This window comes from Pelodiscus sinensis, chromosome 6 (assembly GCF_049634645.1).
Source record: "Pelodiscus sinensis isolate JC-2024 chromosome 6, ASM4963464v1, whole genome shotgun sequence".
NCBI classification, from domain to species: Eukaryota; Metazoa; Chordata; order Testudines; family Trionychidae; genus Pelodiscus; species Pelodiscus sinensis.
This window is the reverse complement of record NC_134716.1, coordinates 95,916,762-95,939,423: the sequence shown is the minus strand read 5'-3', so window position 1 is coordinate 95,939,423 and position 22,662 is coordinate 95,916,762. Positions and strand designations below refer to the sequence as shown.

General features: G+C 40.3%; 1 protein-coding gene across 4 annotated transcripts in view; it reads left to right on the top strand.

Annotated features, from left to right (window-relative positions):
- MAP3K1 (mitogen-activated protein kinase kinase kinase 1) overlaps positions 1–22,662 on the top strand; it is a 94,760-nt gene that overhangs the window by 63,169 nt on the left and 8,929 nt on the right. For all 4 annotated transcript variants that reach the window (XM_075932433.1, XM_075932431.1, XM_075932434.1 and 1 more), the window contains exons 7-17: positions 1,894–2,015; positions 3,768–3,849; positions 3,966–4,146; positions 5,294–5,584; positions 6,319–6,440; positions 8,989–9,080; positions 9,389–9,578; positions 9,920–11,195; positions 12,719–12,871; positions 13,545–13,707; positions 18,684–18,815. In XM_075932433.1, the coding sequence (XP_075788548.1) occupies positions 1,894–2,015; positions 3,768–3,849; positions 3,966–4,146; positions 5,294–5,584; positions 6,319–6,440; positions 8,989–9,080; positions 9,389–9,578; positions 9,920–11,195; positions 12,719–12,871; positions 13,545–13,707; positions 18,684–18,815 (2,804 nt within the window). The remainder of the gene's footprint in view (positions 1–1,893; positions 2,016–3,767; positions 3,850–3,965; positions 4,147–5,293; positions 5,585–6,318; positions 6,441–8,988; positions 9,081–9,388; positions 9,579–9,919; positions 11,196–12,718; positions 12,872–13,544; positions 13,708–18,683; positions 18,816–22,662) is intronic.

The window sequence follows — 22,662 nt, the reverse complement described above, 5'->3', positions numbered from 1 at the left end:
CAAGAAGCATATTTATTATATTTGCAGTGCTTAAGCTTAGTAAAGCTAATGATTCTTTGAAAAACCGTTACACATTTTTATTTTTATTGTTTAATAGATCTTGTAAAGTTGTTAGGGGGCTAAAATGATTAACATTTATTTTATTAGTCTTACATGCTTAATTTTTTAAAAATGTTTTCTGTGAATTTCGGTACATGGATTAAATAAATTAGGGTGAATGCTCCCCAGAGGATGCTTAGAAGAAAGCAAAAATGACGCTTTCGTACCTTAGTATAAAATAGAATCTTGTTAACAAATAGTCTTGGTACATTACTTTAAACTATAGTGTTCATCTGGCAACATTAATATATTTAGGCATGGTTTTAGTTTAGGTATTTAGACATCAGCATGGTTTCCTGTTGTCTTGTGTTTATGCATTTTTTCTAATTGTCAGACTATTTCATTGTAAACATATTTTTATGTATAAATACACACAAACCTGTTAAATGCATAGGGTTGTTTCCCTGAAATATTCTTCTGACAGATTAATTCCTTTAGTTAAATATATGTTTGTGAAGACTTACTGTAGGAATAACTAAATTTGATAGCTTTTTGATTAATTTCATTATGTTGTTGCATTATTTTATAATAGTGATTATTAAGCTACAGGTTAAGAGAATCCACACAGCTGTTGATATAGCAAAATGTATTGTGACTGTTTTATAGTAAAGCCATTCTGACATCATATATATAAATAGTCACTGTATTACTTCATTTCAATTTCATCATAAAAAGCTTACATAGTCTTAACGTTTACAGTACTTAATTTCAATTTATGATTTACTATTAATTTTTTAAAGTAAAAAGTATAATATGGTTATGATCATGATGAAATTTATGTTTTTTATGATATTGTAGAATTGAACATTTTTGCTGTAAATTTACTTGTGTGGATTTTTCAGATCTGCCAAAAAAATTCTCCAATTTAAAATTTTTTAGAAAATAGGTAATTATGTAAGGTACAATGAATGTATAAATAAAATAAATGTATACAGTTTTACAGTAATAACTTAATTTACTGCTACCAGACAAATGTAGATTTTTTTTTCAACTAATGCATACAATGTTATAACTAATAAGCTGTCTTTTAATGATTATAATTAAAATATATGTTTGTGCATATTTGAAAACTGTTTTATGGATGAGTAAATTTCAGCTTTTTTTATGCATTGTTGGTGTAATTTAAGTACGGTCATAAACTCTTTAGTGTCAGAGTATTGGACATTAAAGTAATTGTTTAGTGGTAGAAAACAAAATGAAACCACATCTAAAATTTAGTTGATAAAAATTTGGTGTTCTGATATGATGAAAATAGTTCTGATAAGTATATTGTTATATATGAGAATGCTATAACTATTTACACTTGCTTGATATATATAATTTGTTTTTTGAGTTTTACATGTTTGTGAAATAGTATTTGAGACCTGCTGTGATAGTCTAAAGAGCAACTTTTGAACAAATGTCTTGAGTTGTGGATGCAATCTGATGAAAAAATGCTTTGTTTCAATGTATAAGTCATTAATGATTTCTTAATTGTTCCAATCATATTTCTTTAAGTCAAGATTTTCAGAATTGTGTTTTCCTAAAGTTGTTTCTAAGTAAACGTTTAACTGTTTGACCTCCTATTTCTGAGTGCCGAGTGCTATGCACATTGATTGTAATAGAAGCTACTTCTAAAAATCATGCCACTCACTGACGCTCCTAACTCTTGGTCTTAACCTTTTAAATGTAATATGAGGCTAATAGAGTATTATAACAACCAGCATTGATCATTATTGATCAATATTTATTTTAATACCTTTATTAGATTCTGATCTGTACAATTCTTCATATTGCTAATGTTTGTTTTTACAGTATGAAGGATGAAGAAGAACAGATGTGCCCAATTTGTTTGTTAGGCATGCTGGATGAAGAGAGTCTGACTGTATGTGAAGATGGCTGCAGGAATAAGTTACATCATCACTGCATGTCAATTTGTATGTCATTGTTTTATTTACATTTATTGCTGGTGACCTTAAATATGCAAACAATCTGCAATATGGCCTAACTTGAATTTCAGAAAGTGGTATTGAAACAAGAATGCATCAAAGCTTAACAGCTTTATAATAAAAATGTAGAGCAGAAAGATGAATGAAGCTATATGTTTCATTGTGTTGCTTGTGGAGAGCACAGTGAAACCCCATCAACTATTGGATATTAAGATGGAATAATACTGAGGTTAACCTAAATGAAGAAAGTTGCCTTAGAGAAGCCACATTGTTACAGTGTGGTTGAAATGTAAAATGTAATTTTAGCCATCTTGGTCCCAAGATATTAGAAAGACAAGATGAATGAGATCTTTTTTTATTACACTAACTTCTGTACCTGAACACTTCCTCAGGTCTGGGAATAGTATCCACATTGTCACTGCTAAATTAAAGGTGGAACACATTTGTTGATCTTAAAGAGTTAAATGGTCTCTTGCACCTTAAGGTGATGTGAGCCATTAACACTTTTAACTCTACAGTAACATCTTGGAGTTCAAAAGTGAATAAAAGCCTCCCGTGGTACACACTGTATGATGGATGACAGTAAAGGGAAGTGTAAAGAAAAATGTCCCTCTTGGAAGTGAAAATATTTTGTCACTGAAACGGTGTTTTTCATGATTTTTGTCACATTGTGGTGTGAAGGCTATCAGAGTTTTGAAAACTTGTCCTTCAAGGAGTTAGATTGGTATAATGAGCCATAAATCTAATATCTTTTGAGTCCATGACTTTTAGTGTCTAGTAAAAGCCATGAATTTTAGCTCCCCGGCTTGTCTTTTGAAGGAGTTCTGCAGGTTTCCTTTGAGCACCAAGAAGTCAGAGTGAGTGTTTTGTGGAAAGTTATTTGCCCATAGCCAATAGGTTGCTTTTGTCTTTTATCACTTTTGTGTGTTATTTAGGAGCATAGTGATTGGTTTCACCCACATAGTGATGGTTGGGGCATTTAGTGGACAGGCTGAGGTAACCATTTGTTGGGATATACGTATGTAGGGCCCATGGAGCTTGAAAGATGTGTGGGAGAGGCAATGGCTCATTGAAGAAGGGGAAACATGGCTGCAGGTTTTGCATCAGTTATGACTGGATCAGGTATTGCTTTGAATTGGTGTCTCCAAGTATATGTGGTGGGGAGCTTGCTCCTGATGATTACTTTGGCAAGGTTGTGGAGTTTGCAGGCAGAAGAGGGTGCTCTGGAAATATTTCCTTCGGGATATGATTTTTATGGAGTAGAATTGCAATTGTCTAATGATACATGGTATTAGATTTATGACTTTTATTATAATATCTGCAAGCCACTTAACTGCTGCCCACACAACAAAGGAGTTTTAACTGCTCACTTCACCTTAAATAGTCTTTTTCAATTAATGCTTTCTCGTTAACCATCTGTTCAACCCTGTACTTAGCTATGACTCTTTGAGTACCATTCCCAAACCTGAGGAAGAGCTCTGTGTAAGCTTGAAAGCTTCTCTTTCACTGACAGAAGTTGGTTGAATATTCCTTGATTATGTCTTTGAAGCTATATGGTATGCTGCAGACAGCTGAACTTAGCACTCCATTTATTATCCTTAGCAAGAAAAGGATATATTCTGATTTAAAGTAAATTTTACTATTTAATTTTATTTTTATAATAATACATTTGTTTTTATATTCCCATAAGTCTATAATATACTTTAGTCATCATGTTGTTTTATGGTTTCTACATTGCAGGGGCAGAAGAATGTAGAAGAAACAGAGAGCCACTTATATGCCCTCTTTGCAGATCTAAGTGGAGGTCTCATGATTTCTATAGGTAAGCATTCAGTTTTCTGAACCAACTGAATCTCACATTTCTAGACATGTAGTTAAAGTACAGAGCTTTAAAATGTTTAATATGTTCATCCACATTAAATATTTCTTTGTTTGTAGTCATGAATTGCCAAGCCCTGTGGATTCTCCTTCAGTTCTCCGAGTGGTTCAACAGCAAACTCAGCAGCAGCCTACAGCTACATCACAAAGGAGAACACAAGATAGTAATTTTAATCTTACTCATTATGGGGTTCAGCAGATCCCTTCCACCTACAAAGATTTAGCTGAGCCATGGATTCAGGTAACTTTACAAAGAAAATTTCAAATTAAAACAGTTTATCATTTTGAGGTGGGATTTCCCTGCTTTTTTATAAGGCCATCCCCGTAGTTGTTTGTACAAAACTACTTGTGCCAGGTCTTGTTTCTTCCTCCAAAGATGCCACTGTTGTTGTGCATATTGGCCAGCAGATGCTTTGGAAAGGTATTACCCCTCGTTTGATTTTAATGCAAGCACAACACAGAGCTTTGTTCTTCCTTTTACAAATTTTTTCAAAGCCCATTTTGTGAAGCATCTCCTGGTTCCTCATTTTTTAAATATAGTATGAGGAAATGATCTCCACTGGTCAAGCAAACTCCTTTGTTCAGGACCGATGAGGTCCTGAGGGTGCCAGATCAGAGAGGTTCAACCTGGACTCCAAAAATTATTCTGAACCACATTGGCTTCATAGTTGGTTGCTTGTAAAAATGAATAAATATTTCCCAAGAAACTTTTTCAACCCCCAATCTTGTCTTTTCTTTGGGATTTTTCAGATTGGAAAATATCACAACCCTGATAAATGAAAGAGCTGATGATTTTGGTCCTAATTGTTAGTGAACAGGTGTCACTTCACAAACATAATTTTCACTAATAGACATTCTTGTTGGCAGCATTAACTGTGGTGCCAAGAAATGCCATGAAAGACGAAATACTCCCTAACCTCTAAAGAGAGGACCAGCTGAAGTGTCCATCAATCAGACACTTTCAGGAAAGTTGTGTGTGGGAACTTCCAGTGTCTCAGTACCTATTCTGTGGATAGAGAGTCTTTATCAGCAGAACTGCCAATCTGAATATTAAAGCAGAAAGTATTTTCCTACTTAGTATAGGAAAGAAGCAAAGGAAACTACTCCCTGTAAAGCTCACTAACCGTTTGTAATTGGCTTTAGAATTATATATTTTTTAAATGTAATGGGGAAAGATAACTATTTTCAAAAATATAGCTAAGGATTTATTACCTTTCAAAGTATTTCATTTTGTATGACAACAGATATTGTTAGTGGATCTGCTGTCATAAAAGATTAAGATGACTTTTTCACTTTAAAACCTTTTTTGATTTTTCTTAAAATGCAGTACTTAAGCTTGTAATGCTATGTTTGCAACCAGGTCAAATGGAATATGTTTACTTTTTTAGGTATTTGGAATGGAGTTAGTTGGCTGCTTGTTTTCTAGAAACTGGAATATACGGGAGATGGCTCTTAGACGTCTTTCCCATGATGTTAGTGGTGCTCTATTACTGGCTAATGGTGAAAGCACTGGAAATTCTGGAAGCAACAGTGGAAACAACACAAGTGCTGGAGCTCTGGGAGCAGCTAGTGGATCATCTCAGACCAGTATCTCAGGAGATGTTGTAGTGGAATCCTGCTGCAGTGTGCTGTCAATGGTCTGTGCTGACCCTGTCTACAAAGTGTATGTTGCTGCTTTAGTAAGTAGTTGTTCACTTGCCATATTTTGACATTTTTGCAAAGTAACTTGGAAGCTGATTTGTAGAACTTCTTTGTGCTCACAACTCCAAGCAAAGTTGATGGGAATTATGGGTACTCATCACAGCTAAAAGTCAGACCCAATTCAGCTCTTAACATTGTCTGAGAAGATCTTCAGTAGATGTGAATTTGGCACAGCATCACTGACTTGACAAGCTGAGGATCTGGTCAGATATTTTCAGGATGTCCGATACAGTAATTTAGGGTACTATAATGTTAATACTCAGTCTGAGAAGCTGGTTGTAATTCTTACATTAATTAAGCATGTATAGTAGTTGGGAATTAATCCTTTGAACGTCAGACTGAAAAGCACTGTTTCATGTGCATTATTTAAACCTATTAGGGGTGAGAACGGGCGGGGGTGAGAGGTTAACCAGTTACCTGGTAAGCATCACCCTTATGCAGCAGCAGAGGAATAGGGAGTGGAAGTGGCAGTAGAGGGTGGGACGGGCTGCTGGCTAACCCTACCCCTCTGCTTTCGCTTCCACCCAGCATGAGCCTGCCGATTCCCATCCCATGGCGCTGGAGCAGTGGAGCAGAGTCTACCTGACCGCCATCATTTAATGTTTAACTGGTTAACTAATTAAACAGGATTTTACATCCCTATTTATAAACATTTTATAATGAGCTGAAGTGTGGCTAATTTGACTTCATATTTCTTTTTCTCCCCTCTTAGAAAACATTAAGAGCCATGCTGGTTTACACGCCTTGTCATAGTTTGGCAGAAAGGACAAAACTGCAGCAACTTCTCAAGCCAGTTGTAGAGACTATATTAGTTAAATGTGCAGATGCCAACAGGTACGGTGGTTGCTTCCCTATGTCTTCAAGTACAGATTGTACTTCCAAAGTCCAGCACTCTCTGGTCCGGCGGGAGTATGGATGCTCCTGGACCAAAGAACCTCGGAGCCTAAGGGCAGGAGGGCCAGCTGGGCTGGACATCAGGGTTAGCAGCTCGGCTGGGTGTAGCATGGGACTGGGTCTGGAACCCCACAACAGCCTCCAGGAGTTCAGGGATGAGGCTGGAGCCCCAGGGCAGGGTGGGGTCAGAGTCCCTGTGGCAACCCTCATGAGCGTAGGGCCGGGTGAGAGCCCCGTGGCAGGAACCTATGCCACCCAGGGAGCCAGCAGCCTAGCCAGATTCAGGGGGAAGGAGAGGCAGGGTTGCCTGCTGGGGCAGCCTGCCAGCAGCGGGTGATAGGCTTGGGGGCTGGTGGCAGGAGACCTCTGCTGGTCCGGCAGATTCTCTTGTTCGGAACCAGTCAGGTCCCTACGATGCTAGACCAGGGAGGTCCAAGCTGTATTCAATAATCTTTTAAAACTGCATTCAGGACTTCAATTCCATGTAGAAGCAGTGAGTGTGTAAACTTTTGGTGGCTATAGCTTAAAACGGGTATATCAGAAGTAGGTTTATAAATGTGTTATGGAAGTCTTCGGAGAAATTGTTTTGTAGTAACCAAATTACCCTGATAGAACTCTAGCTGTGCTGTAGAGTCTGAAAGTTCATGATATAATACATTTGTTCGTCTCTAAGGTGCCACAGGACTGCTCATTGTGTTTTGGAGGCAACTCAATAATTTTTCAGTATGTGCAGTACTTAGCAAATGCAGCATACTTTTTTATTGACTCTACGGAGCCTATCTTTTCTTTCTGAGCAAATACTGATTTGAAATTTTGGGTGCATATTACCACCATCCTTTATCATCTTGGTTATCTGAATTGCCCTGACGTAGTGCTATTTCCTCCTCTGTAGTACTTATTCATGTAGGACTCCATATTATAATTCTAGATTATGGCTTCTGGAGTATGAACTATTTTAGCTGTTTGTGCAGTGAATAGTAAAGTTGCACCCTGATTCTTGTTAGGGACCTCCAGACATTGCCGTAATGCAAAATAATTAATACAGTGAAACTCCATTGGTCCGGCACTCCTGATGGTCCGGCACCATCAGGAACCCGGAAGTGCTCCGGGCAGCTGGACCATTGGAGCTGCTCTGCCCCCCGGCTTCCCCGAGTCAGCCGCTGCTGAAACTGACCAGCAGCTGAATTGGGGAAGCCAGGGGCAGAGCAGCTGGAGTGCTGCCGGTAGGTCCCGTAGCGCTGCTCCTCGGCGTTGCGGGACCAACCTGGCAGCACCCCAGCTGTCCCCAATTCAGCCGCCGCTGAAACTGACCAGCGGCTGACTCTGGGAAGCCCAAGGCAGAGCTGCTCTGCCCTGGACTTCCCGGAGTCAGCAGCTGGTCAGTTTCAGTGGCGGCTGACTTGGGGACGCCTGGGGCAGAGCCGAGGAGCGATACTACCAGACCAACCCGACAGCACCCCAGCTGTTCTGCCCCCAGGGTCCCCAAGTCAGCCGCTGCTGAAACTAATTTGCTAGTAAATCAATAAAACTAGCCATTGTGAGAACACCATAAATATTTGGTTCATTATAGGGATGTAAAAGAGTAGTTGAATAGTTGACTACTTGATAAGCCTAGGCTTATCAGGTAGTCAAGTTAACTACTCACATCCTCCCCTCATTTGCTGCCTCTGTATCAGAGTCACAGAGGTGGGGGTGGAAAGGGGGAAGAACAGGAGCTGGTGATGTGGGGAGCCAGCTTAAAAGGCTGTTCCTCCCAGCACAGTCTCCATGGTGCGCTGGAGGGACATGGGAGGCAGAGGTGCAGCAGTGCTGCAGCTCTACCTTATAAATGTAATAAGGGCCACCTGGCTCTTACTGCATTTAAAAGGCGGAGATGTAGCACAAGACCCAGCTCAAGCAGGGACTGAAACAGTCCCTGCTTGCTCTGGGTCCCCCACTGCTGCGGTTCTGCCTTTTAAATGTAGTAAGAGCCTCATTAATAGAGATGGAATGGTGATCCATTCCACTTACATTTTTGAGATCAATGGTTACTTTGTAATGGAATGACGTTAGAAGAAATAAGCTTTTATTTGTTTAAAGGAAAAAAAAAGGAGTATTGTTGGATTCCTAGATTTGGCCATTCATATAGGTAGGTAAGGTTGTATCAACAGATTTTTTTTTTTATACTAAAAGGATTCTCCCCAGTAAATATAAAAATTCAGAAATTGTTAGATTTGAATGATGTGCAACAGAGAATGGGTGGTGGTAAATTTTACAGGAGATTTTAAGACAATATATTATTCTAGGTGAGCAATACCAAAGTCTATTTAAGGTAGAGGGTTACAAATTATGTGAAATCACACTGAAATTATTCTGTCATAATTTATTAATGAAGAATATCAAATAATCTCCAGTCTATTGATAGGTCTATTCCAGATATGTTAATGATGAAACTGTTAATTAAAAATATAAACTGCAGGATTTACTTTTGATTTTCCTTTCCTTATAGCCGCACAAGTCAGCTTTCAGTTTCAACGCTGTTGGAGATGTGTAAAGGCCAAGCAGGAGAGCTAGCAGTTGGTAGAGAAATACTTAAATCTGGTAATAACAGCTCTGTTATACCTAAACAATTATAAACATATGTTTTTGACTGTAAGCAAACATTAAGAATCATTTTAGCTATATTGAAGAATGTATTGGAATTCGGTATTGTAAAGGGAACTGTGTTGCTTTGAGAACGTTCTCCTTGTTGTGGGGGAATCAATTCTGACAAAATTGTTCTGTATCTATGTACTTTACAACCATGCTGTCTTTACCTTTCAATAAATTCTGGTAGATCAAAACCTAGCTTTATAGAGTCTTGGCTGGGGATAACAGATTTAATTCTGATCTTAAACTGTTTTTCATAGGGTCCATTGGTATTGGTGGTGTTGATTACATCTTAAATTGTATTCTGGGAACTGAGACTGAACCGAACAACTGGCAAGCGCTACTTGGACGTCTTTGTCTTATAGACAGGCTTTTATTGGAATTCCCTGGAGAATTTTACCCTCACATTGTCAGTGGAGATGTTTTACAAGCTGATTCTGTAGTAGACAGGTATTTCTTTTCTTTTCTGTAACTGACTTGTTGGACAGGTCTTGAAAAATGGCTGCCAAAGTTATCTAATGCAAAGGGTTGGCTTTTGCATGCATAAATGACTATAGATAGAATTTAGACAGCTAGTTGCCAGCCTGGAAAAATTTGCCTTTCATACTAAAACCATATTCTGAAACACTCATGCAGTAATAAATACATTGGCTGTCAATGTATTTATCTATTATATATCATGCAGATTGCTTCTATATCCGCACATATGAGCATTAACTAACAGTATTTCTATATGTATACACACACATGCATATACTATATATTTATATATAATATTTGTTTATTTTTAGGTATAAGAAGCTGCTGTCCCTCTTAAATTTTGCTTTGCAGTCTATTGATAATTCCCACTCAATGGTGGGTAAATTGTCCCGGAGAGTATTTCTGAGTGCTGCAAGAATGGTTGCAAGAGTACCCCATGTGTTTGTAAAACTGTTAGAAATGTTGAGTGTGACCAACTCAACTCATTACACAAGAATGCGACGACGATTGTTGGCAATAGCAGATGAAATGGAGATTGCAGAAGCCATCCAACTAGGCATGGAAGAGGTGCATTCTGTGGAATGCAGGTGTAATGACTTTATGCAGCCTTGCGCCCCAGATAACTCGCCAGAAACAACACAAAGTAATACTCCTAACAATACTGTTCAGTTATCAGGGAAAGTTGAAAGAGGATTGGGTAATAAAAAATTGAGTGCCAGTCCAGAGGACATTTCTGAGACACTGGCTGACATTTCTTTAGGACTTCCTGTTTCAGCAGTAACCACTGAGCAACCAAAGCCGGCCATTCAAACAAAAGCCAGACCCCATAGTCAGTGTTTGAACTTTTCTCCCTCATCCAGTCACCCCCAGTCATTATTCCCAATGTCACCCTCTCCCTCAACCCCAACTGTACCAGTTGGCCTTGTAACAGATGTGTCTAAAGTCAGACAGGGATTCATTCCCTGCAAAATACCCTCAGTTTCTCCTCAAACACAACGGAAACATTCTCTACACATTGAAAGAAACTGTTCTGAAAATAAAGAATCAGAGAAACTTTCCCAAGTTTTTACCCATGCGAGGGCTGTGCCATCCAGTCACATACACAGGCCAAAGCCATCTCGACCTGCTCCAGGCGATGCAAACAGGCCAGGAGAAGCCTCAAAAACTAATATGACACTTGAGCTGAATGGTATTGTACAGTGTGACGTCAGTAGCAGTTGTAGTAATGCAGTCATACCAAGTGGAGAGACAGTGTTCACACCAGTAGAGGAGAAGAGTAGTCAATTGGATGTCAATGCAGAGCTCAATTCCAGTATTGAGGACTTACTTGAAGCCTCTATGCCTACAAGCGATGGCACGGTTACATTCAAGTCTGAAGTTGCAGTTCTTTCTCCTGAACGGGTGGAAAATGATGATACTTACAAAGATGATGTAAATCATAATCAAAAATGCAAGGAAAAGATGGAAGCTGAAGAAGAGGAGGCTTTAGCTATTGCCATGGCAATGTCAGCATCTCAAGATGCCCTACCAGTAGTTCCCCAACTACAGGTTGAAAATGGTGAAGATATCATAATTATTCAGCAGGATGTGAGTATATTGTGGTTTGGGGGTTTGTTTTTGTTTTGTAGTTCTCCAATAAGCCCATGTTTCAGTTAATTGCCATTATTTTAATGAACATGTAGTGTGTTCTCAACGGTGTACAGATACAGAGAGCAGGGCCATCCTTAGGCATACAGGGAAAGCACCACTAAATGTGGGGCACCAGGTGCTGCGTATGCCTAGTCACGGGATGTTACGCAGCCACAGCCAGCACTGGTTCCAGCAGCCCCATCTCTGAGCTCTCTGTAGGCTATGTCCAGCTGCCGGCACATTTTACCAGTTGTTTCCCCTTTCAGCAGGCTGCAGTTCTGCCCCAGAGCCTGCCCCTGCTCTGCCCTCCCCCACCAGCCTCCCTGCCTTCTCCTGCCTCTCCACAGCTCCTAACTTCTCCCTCCCATTGAGCCTTAAGTACACAATGTGGCAGAGCAGCTCCCCGTCCCCAACAAGGGGTGGAGGTTCAGGTGCTCAGGCTGCAAAGGGTAACACAAATGGTAAGGACAGCTTTGATAAGGAGGACACATTTCCTTCCCCTCGAACAGGGGTGGGGAACTTTTTTTGGGTCAGGGGCCACTGACCCACAGAAAAATCAGTCAGGGGCCGCACACAAGTGAGAAGTGGGGATAAAACCTCACTGTGGCCCCAACTGAAAAGGAGCAAGACACTCCCTCCATTATCCTTGTACACCAGAGCATAATAGGGCCCAGCCTAGTAGATTTTGTGAGCACCAGCCCCCAGAGGGGCAGCAGGGAGGCTGGAGCACCACCATTGGCACCCCAACGCTAGGGGTGAGGGCCTGATTCTCGGGGGCTGGATCCAGGCAAGAATTGGTCACTCAAGAGTTGGTGACACATTCAGTATAATATGTCAGACATACAAGATGAGTAGAGGTTAGGGTGGAAAGATTGATTTAGCTCTTACCAGCTACATGTTAATTGAAACTATGAGAACAGATGAGGTCAGTATAGATAAAATATAGAGGGAAAGGTCACTTCCACTCAGTGCCCCTGTTTTCCTTCTGACTCTGTCTTGTAGGTTTAGATAACAAGGTCTTTGGGACAGGGACTCTTTTATATGTTGGTATATTGGCATCCAATCTCAAATGGGACTTTCTAAGTGCTGTTTAATAATAAGGTAACAGTAATGTATGAATTTGAGCCCTTTTTTCAGCTTGTGTTTAAATTTAAGATGCATTTTATTAAACACAGAATTGGTTTGAAAACAATTATTTAAAAATAGATAATTTAGGTTGTATTTCAAAAAGCCTCTTACTGGAGTATACAAGAACTGGGTTCTTGCCGTTTATAGTCAACTACAATCTCTATATACAATGACCATGTTTGGCATTAGCTATCACATGTTGTCCGGAGTAGTAATCTCAAGTTTAAGGGTGATTAAGGGAAATGCATCAACTGATAAAATTTCAGACTGTTGTCCCTAATTTACTTTAAAAGTCATAATTTTCATATAGGCACTTTAAGTTTTTAACTAGTTAATCTTAATTGAATTTGCAGACTCCAGAAACACTGCCTGGACATACCAAAGCAAAGCACCATTATAGAGAAGATGTGGAATGGCTCAAAGGTCAGCAAATAGGACTTGGAGCATTTTCATCCTGTTATCAAGCTCAAGATGTAGGGACAGGGACATTAATGGCAGTGAAACAGGTATATGTTCTACTTCAGTATTTTCTAGATGTTTAATGACTGAAAGAACATGAGGAAAGAAATTGAACAAAGGTATATTTACTTGGAGCAGATTGTAATAATATTTGCCCTTTATGACATTATCTGCAGATTCACAATGCCCTGCATTGTGAGCCATTGCTTGTTCCGCTGATTATTTTATTCTAGAATCTTGAAAATTAGAATAAGATGAAATAGAATAATAATTTAAATGGTTACCCTGGCTTATCGGTTACTGTGAACTATACATGCAAACTCCCGCTCCACTCCCAGGGAGCGGGCTGCCACCCTGCGCAGCTGGCTCTGTATCAGAGTCAGCAGCAAGGGGCAGCAGCCAGTTCCCCAGAAGTGGGGGCAGCAGGCAGGAGCCAACTTAAAAGCCAGCTTCTTCTTCCAGTGGTCCCCATGGGTGCTCCACTCTGGGTGCTGGCATGTCCTTGCGCCGGCGACAGGAGACTTTTTCTAGCAGTTTCTGCCATGCCACGCAGACGCCGCAGCGCCCTCTCATGCCGTTGGAATCTTCATTAATCTGAATTAATCTCTACATTAATCTGAATCTAACATGCCAAAATCAAGTTAACAATTAAGTAAATGCAGCTGACATTAAATTCAAAACTATTATCTAAAATAAAATGTAAATGTTTTTATGAAATAGGTGACGTATGTCAGGAACACATCATCTGAGCAGGAAGAGGTAGTCGAAGCACTGAGAGAAGAGATAAGGATGATGAGTCATCTGAACCATCCTAATATCATTCGAATGATGGGTGCTACCTGTGAGAAGAGCAACTATAATCTCTTTATTGAATGGATGGCAGGTAAATAGTATTCTATACGTAGCACAGAGGTAATGAAACTTCTGGAATAAAAAGCAAATGCCTACTTGTCTCTCTTCTAAAAAGAAAGTAATTCTCCATTTTCCGAGGTTTTCACTGTGTTAAATGATCATTACAATTTGTGTTTCCACACTAATATATTTTAATGAGTGACTGCAATTTGCACATTTAGTAATATCCTTGTAGGCATTAGTAGCCAGCACTATTTTAGGTTGCAAAACAACTCTGTCTGCAAGTGATTGTACTGGTATCTTTTCATAGTACACACTTTTTACTTGAACTTTTCCATGCTCAAGGTGAATTTTGTTAGGAAAGTTTGAGCAAAAGTCCTTTCACCTGCTCCTGAATTACAGGAGAGCATGTATATGGATGAGGGATTTCTCATGTAAAAATTCTACCCATATTTAATGAATGTGGCTAAAGCAGATGACATTTATAAGTTAGTAGTGAGAGAGTCCTTACTTTGTTTTGCTCAGGGAAAGTGGGTTTGATTTAACACCATGGTTCTCGGACCTCATTACACCATGACTCCCTTCTGAGAATAAAAACTACTATATGATCCCAGGAGAGGAGACTGAAGCCTGAGCCCTGACACCCCAGGCGAGATGGAGGGGAACACCAAAGCTTGAGCCCCACTGCTCTCAGTATGGGGGGCTGAAGTCCAAGGGCTTCAGCCCTGGGGTCCTGAAACCTGTGCCTTGCTGCCAAAGATTGAAGCCCTTGGGCTTCAGCTTTGTTCTCTTCCCCCTGGCCCCCCATCCAGGGTAGTGGGACGCAGGTCCAATTTCAGCCCTGGTCCCCAGCAATTCAATGCCAGCCCTGGCAACCCCATTAAAACAGGATTGTGACCCACGTGGGAATTCCAGCACACAGCTTGCAAGCTGATGATTTAATAGACATGTATCTGAAAATTCTGTATTAAGAATGTGCAGTAGGAAAGGTCTTGATGCTCACTGGTGAGCACTTCATCAAGTGTACAAACCCCGTGTGCACAATTTAAGAGCACGGTTAGCTAACGAAGCTTACAGTTCTTCAAGTGATTATTCATGTCTATTCCACTTCAGATGTGTGTGCTCGCCACATGTACCAGTGCTGGAAGCTTTTCACTCAGCAGTACCCATAAGGGAGTGGCTCTGGTGATCCCTAGAGTGACGCTCCATGGCACAGTATAAGGGATGCTGTGTGCTTCTCCCACCCCCAGTTCCTTCTTGCAGCCAGTGATGATGCAATTGAATTGCCGTTCTTCAGCCTGTTTTTGCTATTCCTGTGACAGTCTATGCTTAATGTGTATTGTTCTCTCAGTAGCTTCCTTAGTTAATTGTTAGCAAGTTGGCACTGTACCAGATGGGATGTAGCCTAGGAGTAAGGCATGCCCTAGTCTTCAGGCTTCAAACAGTATCTAGAGTCCAGGTGTCCCATGCCTGTTAGTGACCTGCACAACAGCTGCCTGAGATGTTTAGGTGTGGGACGCATTAGCGAAAAGTTCTGTATTTGCAAATGCTTCAAGCCTGGAATGAAATAGGAAAGGGGCATTTGCCTCAGGGCACCCTTATTTGAGTCAGACTTGGCACTGACCCCAGCACCGGAGACCAGATCAGACTCTGCCTCGAGCATCATGACGTTGGTATGGAGTGTTCTGCTGGTGCCATCATCAGGATGACATTGTTCCCCTCTCACCGCCTCTGGTTCAAAAGATGAAGACTCTGGTGAAGAGTTGTTCCCTAACTTCCCGTAAGGGCAAAAGGAAGTCGGGAGGAGAGCCAAGACCCAGGGAGGGCAGGTCAACATCTCCATTGGGGAGTTGGGGACCAACTCGGGCAGAGCAGCCCAGCCCTCCCCCTCTCACTCTAGTGACACCAGATAGCAATGAAAGATTGTAGCACGTGGAAGCACCATCTACACTAGAGGTATTTCAGGCAGTACAAGTCATTCTGGCCTTGCCCGTGCTAGTGGCACCCACTCAGGTAGTAGCATGATTAAGGGGGAAGCCCATTTTGGGCCCTTCCCAGTTGTCTCCATCTCTGCAGTCCTGGTTCCCTCCCAAAGCACTGTCCTGCCAGTGCTCTCCAGCAAGAAGCCTTCAAGCTTCAAATAGTGGGGACAGACTTCACACACTCGCCCTTTTGTTCCCCTGACTATGGGCACAGGAGGCAGGACTGGGGGAAGTACTCGCTAGAGCCTTGATGTGGACAGGCTGAAGCTTTTGCCCTTTATCTTGGGCAGTGTGGCGGATAACCTGCTTCTCCAGGGTCTTGGCACTGCTCAGATGATTGGCATTGATGATCTTGGTCACTCCTGTGTAGGTCTCCATACTGTTGATCTTTCTGGTCACAGAGGTCTGTGGGCTATAGGACCTGATTCTCATTTTGTTCCAGTTCTGAGTCTCGTTGTCATCTCAAGCGGTGTCAGTTGTTGAGTTCCTGTTGCCAGTCTGCCAGCCTACAACACTCTCCGAGGCCCTGAGACGATACTCATTCTGCTCAGGTGGATTCTTGCAAGCATGTAGCTCTTATCGCCGGGCAGAGAGCAAAGATAGAGGTACTCCCGTTATTAGTCACCAGATGGAGCCTGAGAGACCTTCAAGGCCAATATTGAACAGGGTTCTCTGTTGTCAGGACAAGCCCTGAAAGCGCCACCCTCACCCACAATCTTGCACCCTCCAGAGTGGCTGCAGGGACAGTGAATGATGCCCTGATTTCCAAACTTCAGCTGTCCTGTCAGTTTTGGGGACTTCAGAAAGGCCATCAGCCTTAGGAACTTCCCCCTCCCACCTCCCAGCAGGTGCAAGCCCCTGAGACAGACATGGTCCCATTGCAGGAAGTCACAGCAACCCAGCAATCAATCCCGCGGAAGGGAGGGATAGAACTCATGGCACCAGCATCTTCCTCATCTTCCCCAGATAAGGCTATCACAAGTCCCTGAGCCCTGGTTCTGCGTAATAATGTGAAGGCACATCAGGAGCTCCTGAAATGGGTCACCTCCAATTTGGGGCTCCATGTTGAGGAGCTCGAGGAATCGGCATATACACTGTTTGATGCGTCCAACAGTTTGGCTTTGCCCTTGTCTGAGGATGTCATGAAAATCACTTATGCCTTTGGCTTCTCTGCCACCCAACTGGAAACTACGCTGGGTTTGGCAGAGCTGTGCTGCAGTCAACACAACCATCAGCTCCCTGCTTGGAGCCACTTAATGTGGAATGGACATGAGCTATCACTCTAAGAAAGAGCAGTTACCTGTCCTTAACTGGTGGTGTTCAAGATGTGTAGCTCCATGTGCATTCCATGACCTGCCCTTCTCCCCTACTGTCAGAGTTTCTGACAAGAAGGAGCTGGAGCTGGGGGCAGGGTGGTATCCATGGAGTTGCCACTCCAGGGATCAGCAGAGCTGCTCCAATGTGGAGTACTACTGATGGGGAAAACTTTCACCATCAGTGTATGTGATGAGCAGACCTATCTAATGTGGAATGGACATGAGTAACACATTCTGTGGATTGAATAGTTTCAGATTTGCATTTTTTAAATCTCCATGTATTCTCTCCTCCCTCTCCCCACCCAAAAAATGAAACTGGGAAATTGCATGCAAAAATGGGAGCATTAAACCTTAAACACTACATGTCACATCTAAAAAAATCATGAGATGGCTGTATCAAGAAAAGACCTGTTACTCAGTTGTGCTCAAATTGGGGAGAAGTTATGTGCTATCAGGGATGCAGACCTCAGTTTGATACAGTTTAAAATACTTCATTCTCAACTGCATAGTATCAAATTCAGAGAGAATAATTTGAAAAAAAAATTATGCTAGATCTGCTTGGGATGCCAAACATTTTTATAAAACTGGAAAGATTCAAAGACCTTTTGGATTCAAGTGAGTTTTCTAAAATAGGGATTTATCATTACAAGTTAGTAGAAACATAGTTATTCAAAATCCAGATACAGAATGGTATCATAATGAGAGACAATGAGACCATGAAAGAGAAAATTGTATCTTCTTCAACAGTTATGTATCCTAGTAGGTGCACAATATTATCAGACATCTAATGTACAAACCTCAAGTGAGTATCACTGAATGTAATGGTACAGAAAACACTGTCCCGGAATACTAGGAGAATGAAAAAACTTAAGAGAAGAAGCACACTCAAATATAAAAAGACTGATTTTCATGAAAAAATAAAATATGGTGTAGGTGATGTCAGGAATGGGCCTTGCATTTTACCAATGTCCAGATAGAGGAACATTTGAAACCAATATTACCGCTAATCTTTTCCATTCATGTGCAGAATAACTTTTATGTGCACAGAGGAATGTGTGAATATTCACCACCACTAGAAACAAAAAACCTAGCTGTGGGCACTTTGCTAATCAACTGGACGGCGTTTGAATCTCTCCTGAGTGGCTGCACAAGCTCACAGCGAACAATGTTTGAGACATGCAGATATTGTCTTTAGAAAACAAAAATGATAGAAAAATTAGCTTTTTTTGTATTTTTTCTATGAAATTAAAAAATATGTAATTATTGCATATTAAATATATATAAATGATAAGAAAAAGAAAAAAGATCCACATGAACCGTAAAAAGGAAGCTTCTCTTTTAGTATCATCATTTACAATAACAATATTTTAAAATGTGCTATTCTTTAGAAAATTGAATATTTTCTAGATTACCTTCCCTCAGCAACAGACCTCACTCACTTCTACAAGGCTTTGTCCAGTTTTTCTTTTTAAAGGATATTTAAGGCAAATAGTTTTAAAATGTGTTCTGAGTTGCAGTTGGAAATAACACAACTGAGATCGGGATAGAATTATTTGTTTATGCATTTAGCATGTATTTTTGAAAAATTGAGTTAGTAGTGTTCAATAAAATCATAGAAAGTAAATTAGTCCCCTTTTTGGCAGCCAAAACTATCTAATGCTAATCATGAGTATAACTATTGGATAAAATATAAACAATTTATCTTCTAGGAGGATCAGTTGCTCATTTATTAAGTAAATATGGAGCCTTCAAAGAATCAGTTGTTATTAACTATACAGAACAATTGCTGCGTGGCCTTTCTTACCTCCATGAGAATCAGATTATCCACAGAGATGTCAAAGGTAAGAACTATGAATTGTGTTGTCTAATTATTAGAATTCAGAAAGCAATAAACGTGATTCTTTGAGGGTGGTTATTATCTGTGTCTCCATCTTATTGGAGGTGAGATTTATGCTTGATTTGCCCACTTGCATTTAGGAACCTTGAAGTTACTAAATTGAATCCAGTATAGTGCTTAGAAACATGTACCCCCTGACATGATGGAGACCAGTCCTGAAGCAAAAGGTTGATTTAGGGGTAAGCAAATTGGTTCTGCTAACATAAACTAGTCAAACCAATCTCAAATCTCTTTGAAGGTTCAAAAATATTCAGATAGATTTTTCTCTCCATTTTTTTATTATTGGGCACCAGTTTGTTTTCTAGATGTTTTGTTTGGCCCCATAGCATCTTAATATTTGAACTCTTGGTCTCATCTTAATTTTATAGGTATAAGGGATTCAGATGAACATCCACATTTTTGGTCATTATGATAAGAAAAATCTCCAAACCTATAGAATATTTTGCCTACAACTAATGTTGATATAATGTTATGTCATCTAGTTAGACTTATGTGTACTGCTGGAGAGGAGCCGGTGGTCATGGTACATGTAGGTACCAATGCCATAGGGAAGGGTAGGAGAGAGGTTTTGGAGGACAAATTTAGGCTGCTAGGAAAGAGATTGAAATCCAGGACCTCTATGATAGCATTCTCTGAAATGCTTCCAGTTCCACGCGCAAGGCCGGATAGGCAGGCAGAGCTTCAGAGTCTCAATGTGTGGATGAGATGATGGTATAGAGAGGAGGGGTTTAGTTTTATTAGGAACTGGGGCAACTTTTGGGATGGGGGAGCCTATACAGGAAGGATGGGCTCCACCTAAACCAAAATGGAACCAGACTGCTGGCACTTAACATTAAAAAGGTCGTAGAGCAGTTTTTAAACTAAGGGCTGGGGGAAAGCCGATGGGTGCAGAGGAGCATATGGATTGGACAGAGACATCTCTTAGAGGAGGGTCTATTAATAGAGATGCTCTATGTTCTAGTCAGGAGGAGAGGATGGAAGTATGGGTTGGATTAGATGAAACACAATCAAATGAAAAAGAGTCTAATGAAAAAGAGTCTCAGGAAATGGCAGACAGATAAATAGTGACAACTTTTTACAGTGGTTATACACAAAATGCTAGAAGTCCAAATAATAAAATAGGTGAACTAGAGAGCCTTGTTTTAAAGGAGGATATTGATATAATAGGCATCGTGGAAACTTGGTCGAATGAGGACAATCAATGGGATACAGTCATACCAGGGTACAAAATATATCAGAAGGATAGAACAGGTCGTGCTGGTGGGGGAGTGGCACTATAAATGAAAGAAAATGTAGAATCAAATGACATAAAAATGTTAAATGACCCTAAATGTTCCATAGAATCTCTATGGATAGTAATTCCATGCTCCAATAATCAGAATATAGCATTAGGGATATATTACCGACCACCTGATCAGGACAGTGATAGTGACTATGAAATGCTAAGGGAGATCTGGGAGGCTATCAAAATAAAAAACTCCATAATAGTGTGGGATTTCAACTATCCCCATATTGACTAGGTACACGTCACCTCAGGATGGGATGCAGAGATAAAATTTCTTGCTACTTTAAATCATTGCTTCTTGGAGCAGCTGGTTCTGGAACCCACAAGGGGAGAGGCTATTCTTGATTTAGTGCTAAGTGGAGCACAGGATCTGGTTCAAGAGGTAAATATAACTGGACCGCTTGGAAATAGTAACCATAATGTAATAAAACGTAACATCCCAGTGGTGGGGAAAAATATGTCAGCAGCCCAACACTATAGATTTAATTTCAGAAAGGGAAACTACACAAACATGAGGAAGATAGTTAAACATACATTAAAAGGTACAGTGACAAAAGTAAAATCTCTGCAAGCTGCATACAAACCTCTCCAAGACACCATAACATAGGCCCAACTTAAATGTATACCCCAAATTTTAAAACATAGTAAGAGAACCAAAAGAATGCCACCGTGGCTTAACAACCAAGTAAAAGAAGCAGTGACCAATAAAAAGACATCTTTTAAAAAGTGGAAGTCACTCCTAGTGAAGAAAATAGAAAGGAGCATAAACTTTGCTAAATTAAGTGTAACAAATATAATAAGAAAAGCCAAAAAAGAGTTTGAAGAGCAGCTAGCTAAAAACTTAAAGTAATAGCAAAATAGTTTTTAAGTACATCGGAAGCAGGAAGCCGGCTAAATAACCAGTGGGGCCCTTGGATGATCGAGATGCTAAAGGAGCCCTCAAAGATAATAAAGTCATTGCAAAGAAGATAAATTAATTCTTTGCTTCTGTCATCACGGCTGAGGATATTGGGGAGATTCCCAAACCTGAGTCATTTTTTTAGGTGACAAATCTGAGGAACTGTCCCAAATTGAGGTGTCATTAGAGGAAGTTGTGGAACAAATTGATAAACTTAACAGTAAAAAGTCACTGGGATCAGATAGCATTCACCCAAGAGTTCTAAAAGAACTCAAATGGGAAATTGTGGAACTATTAACTGTTGTTTGTAACCTATCCTTTATATCAGCTTCCGTACCTAATGACTGGAAGATAGTTAACATGACGCCAATATTTAAAAAGGGCTCTTGAGGTGATCCTGGTAATTACAGACCGATAAGTCTAACGTCAGTACCAGGCAAATTAGTTGAAACCATAGTAAAGAATAAAATCGTCGGACATATAGATTAAAATAATTTTGGGGGGAAAGTCAACATGGTTTCTGTAAAGGGAAATCATGCCTTATTAATCTGCTAGAGTTCTCTGACGGGGTCAACAAATATGTGGACAAAGGGGATCCAGTGGATATAGTATACTTAGATTTCCAGAAAGCCTTTGACAGGGTCCCTCATCAAAGGCTTTTATGCAAAGTAAGTTATCATGGGATAAGAGGGAAGGTCTTTTCGTGGATTGATAATTGGTTAAAAGACAGGAAACAAAGGGTAGGAATACATGGTAAGTTTTCCGAATGGAGAGAGGTAACTAGTGGTGTTCCCCAAGGGTCTGTCCTGGGACCAATCCTATTCAACTTATTTATAAATGATCTAGACAAAGGGGTAAACAGTGAGGTGGCAAAATTTGTTCAGGATAGTTAAGACCAAAGCAGACTGTGAAGAGCTTCAAAAAGATCTCACGAAACTAAGTGATTGGGCAACAAAATGGCAAATTAATTTTAATGTTGATAAACGTAAAGTAATGCACATTGGAAAAAATAATCCCAACTATACGTACAATATAATGGGGGACTAATTTAGCCACAACTACTCAAGAGAGAGATCTTGGAGTCATTGTGGATAGTTCTCTGAAAACGTCGGCTCAGGCTATGTCTACACTGTAGGAATTTGTCGGCAGAGGCAATGCAAATGAAGTGCTCACTAGCATTTATTGCACTTGGAAAAGGTTCGGAAAAGGTTCAGAAAAGGGTAACAAAAATTATTAGAGTTTTGGAACAGGTCCCATATGAAGAAAGATTAAAAAGATTTAGATTTTTCAGCTTAGAAAAGAGGCGACTAAGGGGAGATATGATAGAGGTCTATAAAATCATGACTGATGTGGAAAAAGTGAATTAGGAAAATTATTTACATAGTCCCACAATATAAGAACTGGGGGTCACCAAATGAAATTATAGACAGTAGGCTTAAAACAAACAAAGACGTTTTTCTTCACTCAGCGCATAGTCAGTCTGTGGAACTCCTTGCCAGAGGATGTGGTGAAGGTTAGGACTTTAACAGGGTTCAAAAAAGAGATAGGTATATTCATGGAGGTTAGGTCCATCAATGGCAATTAGCCAGGATGGGTAGAGATGGTGTT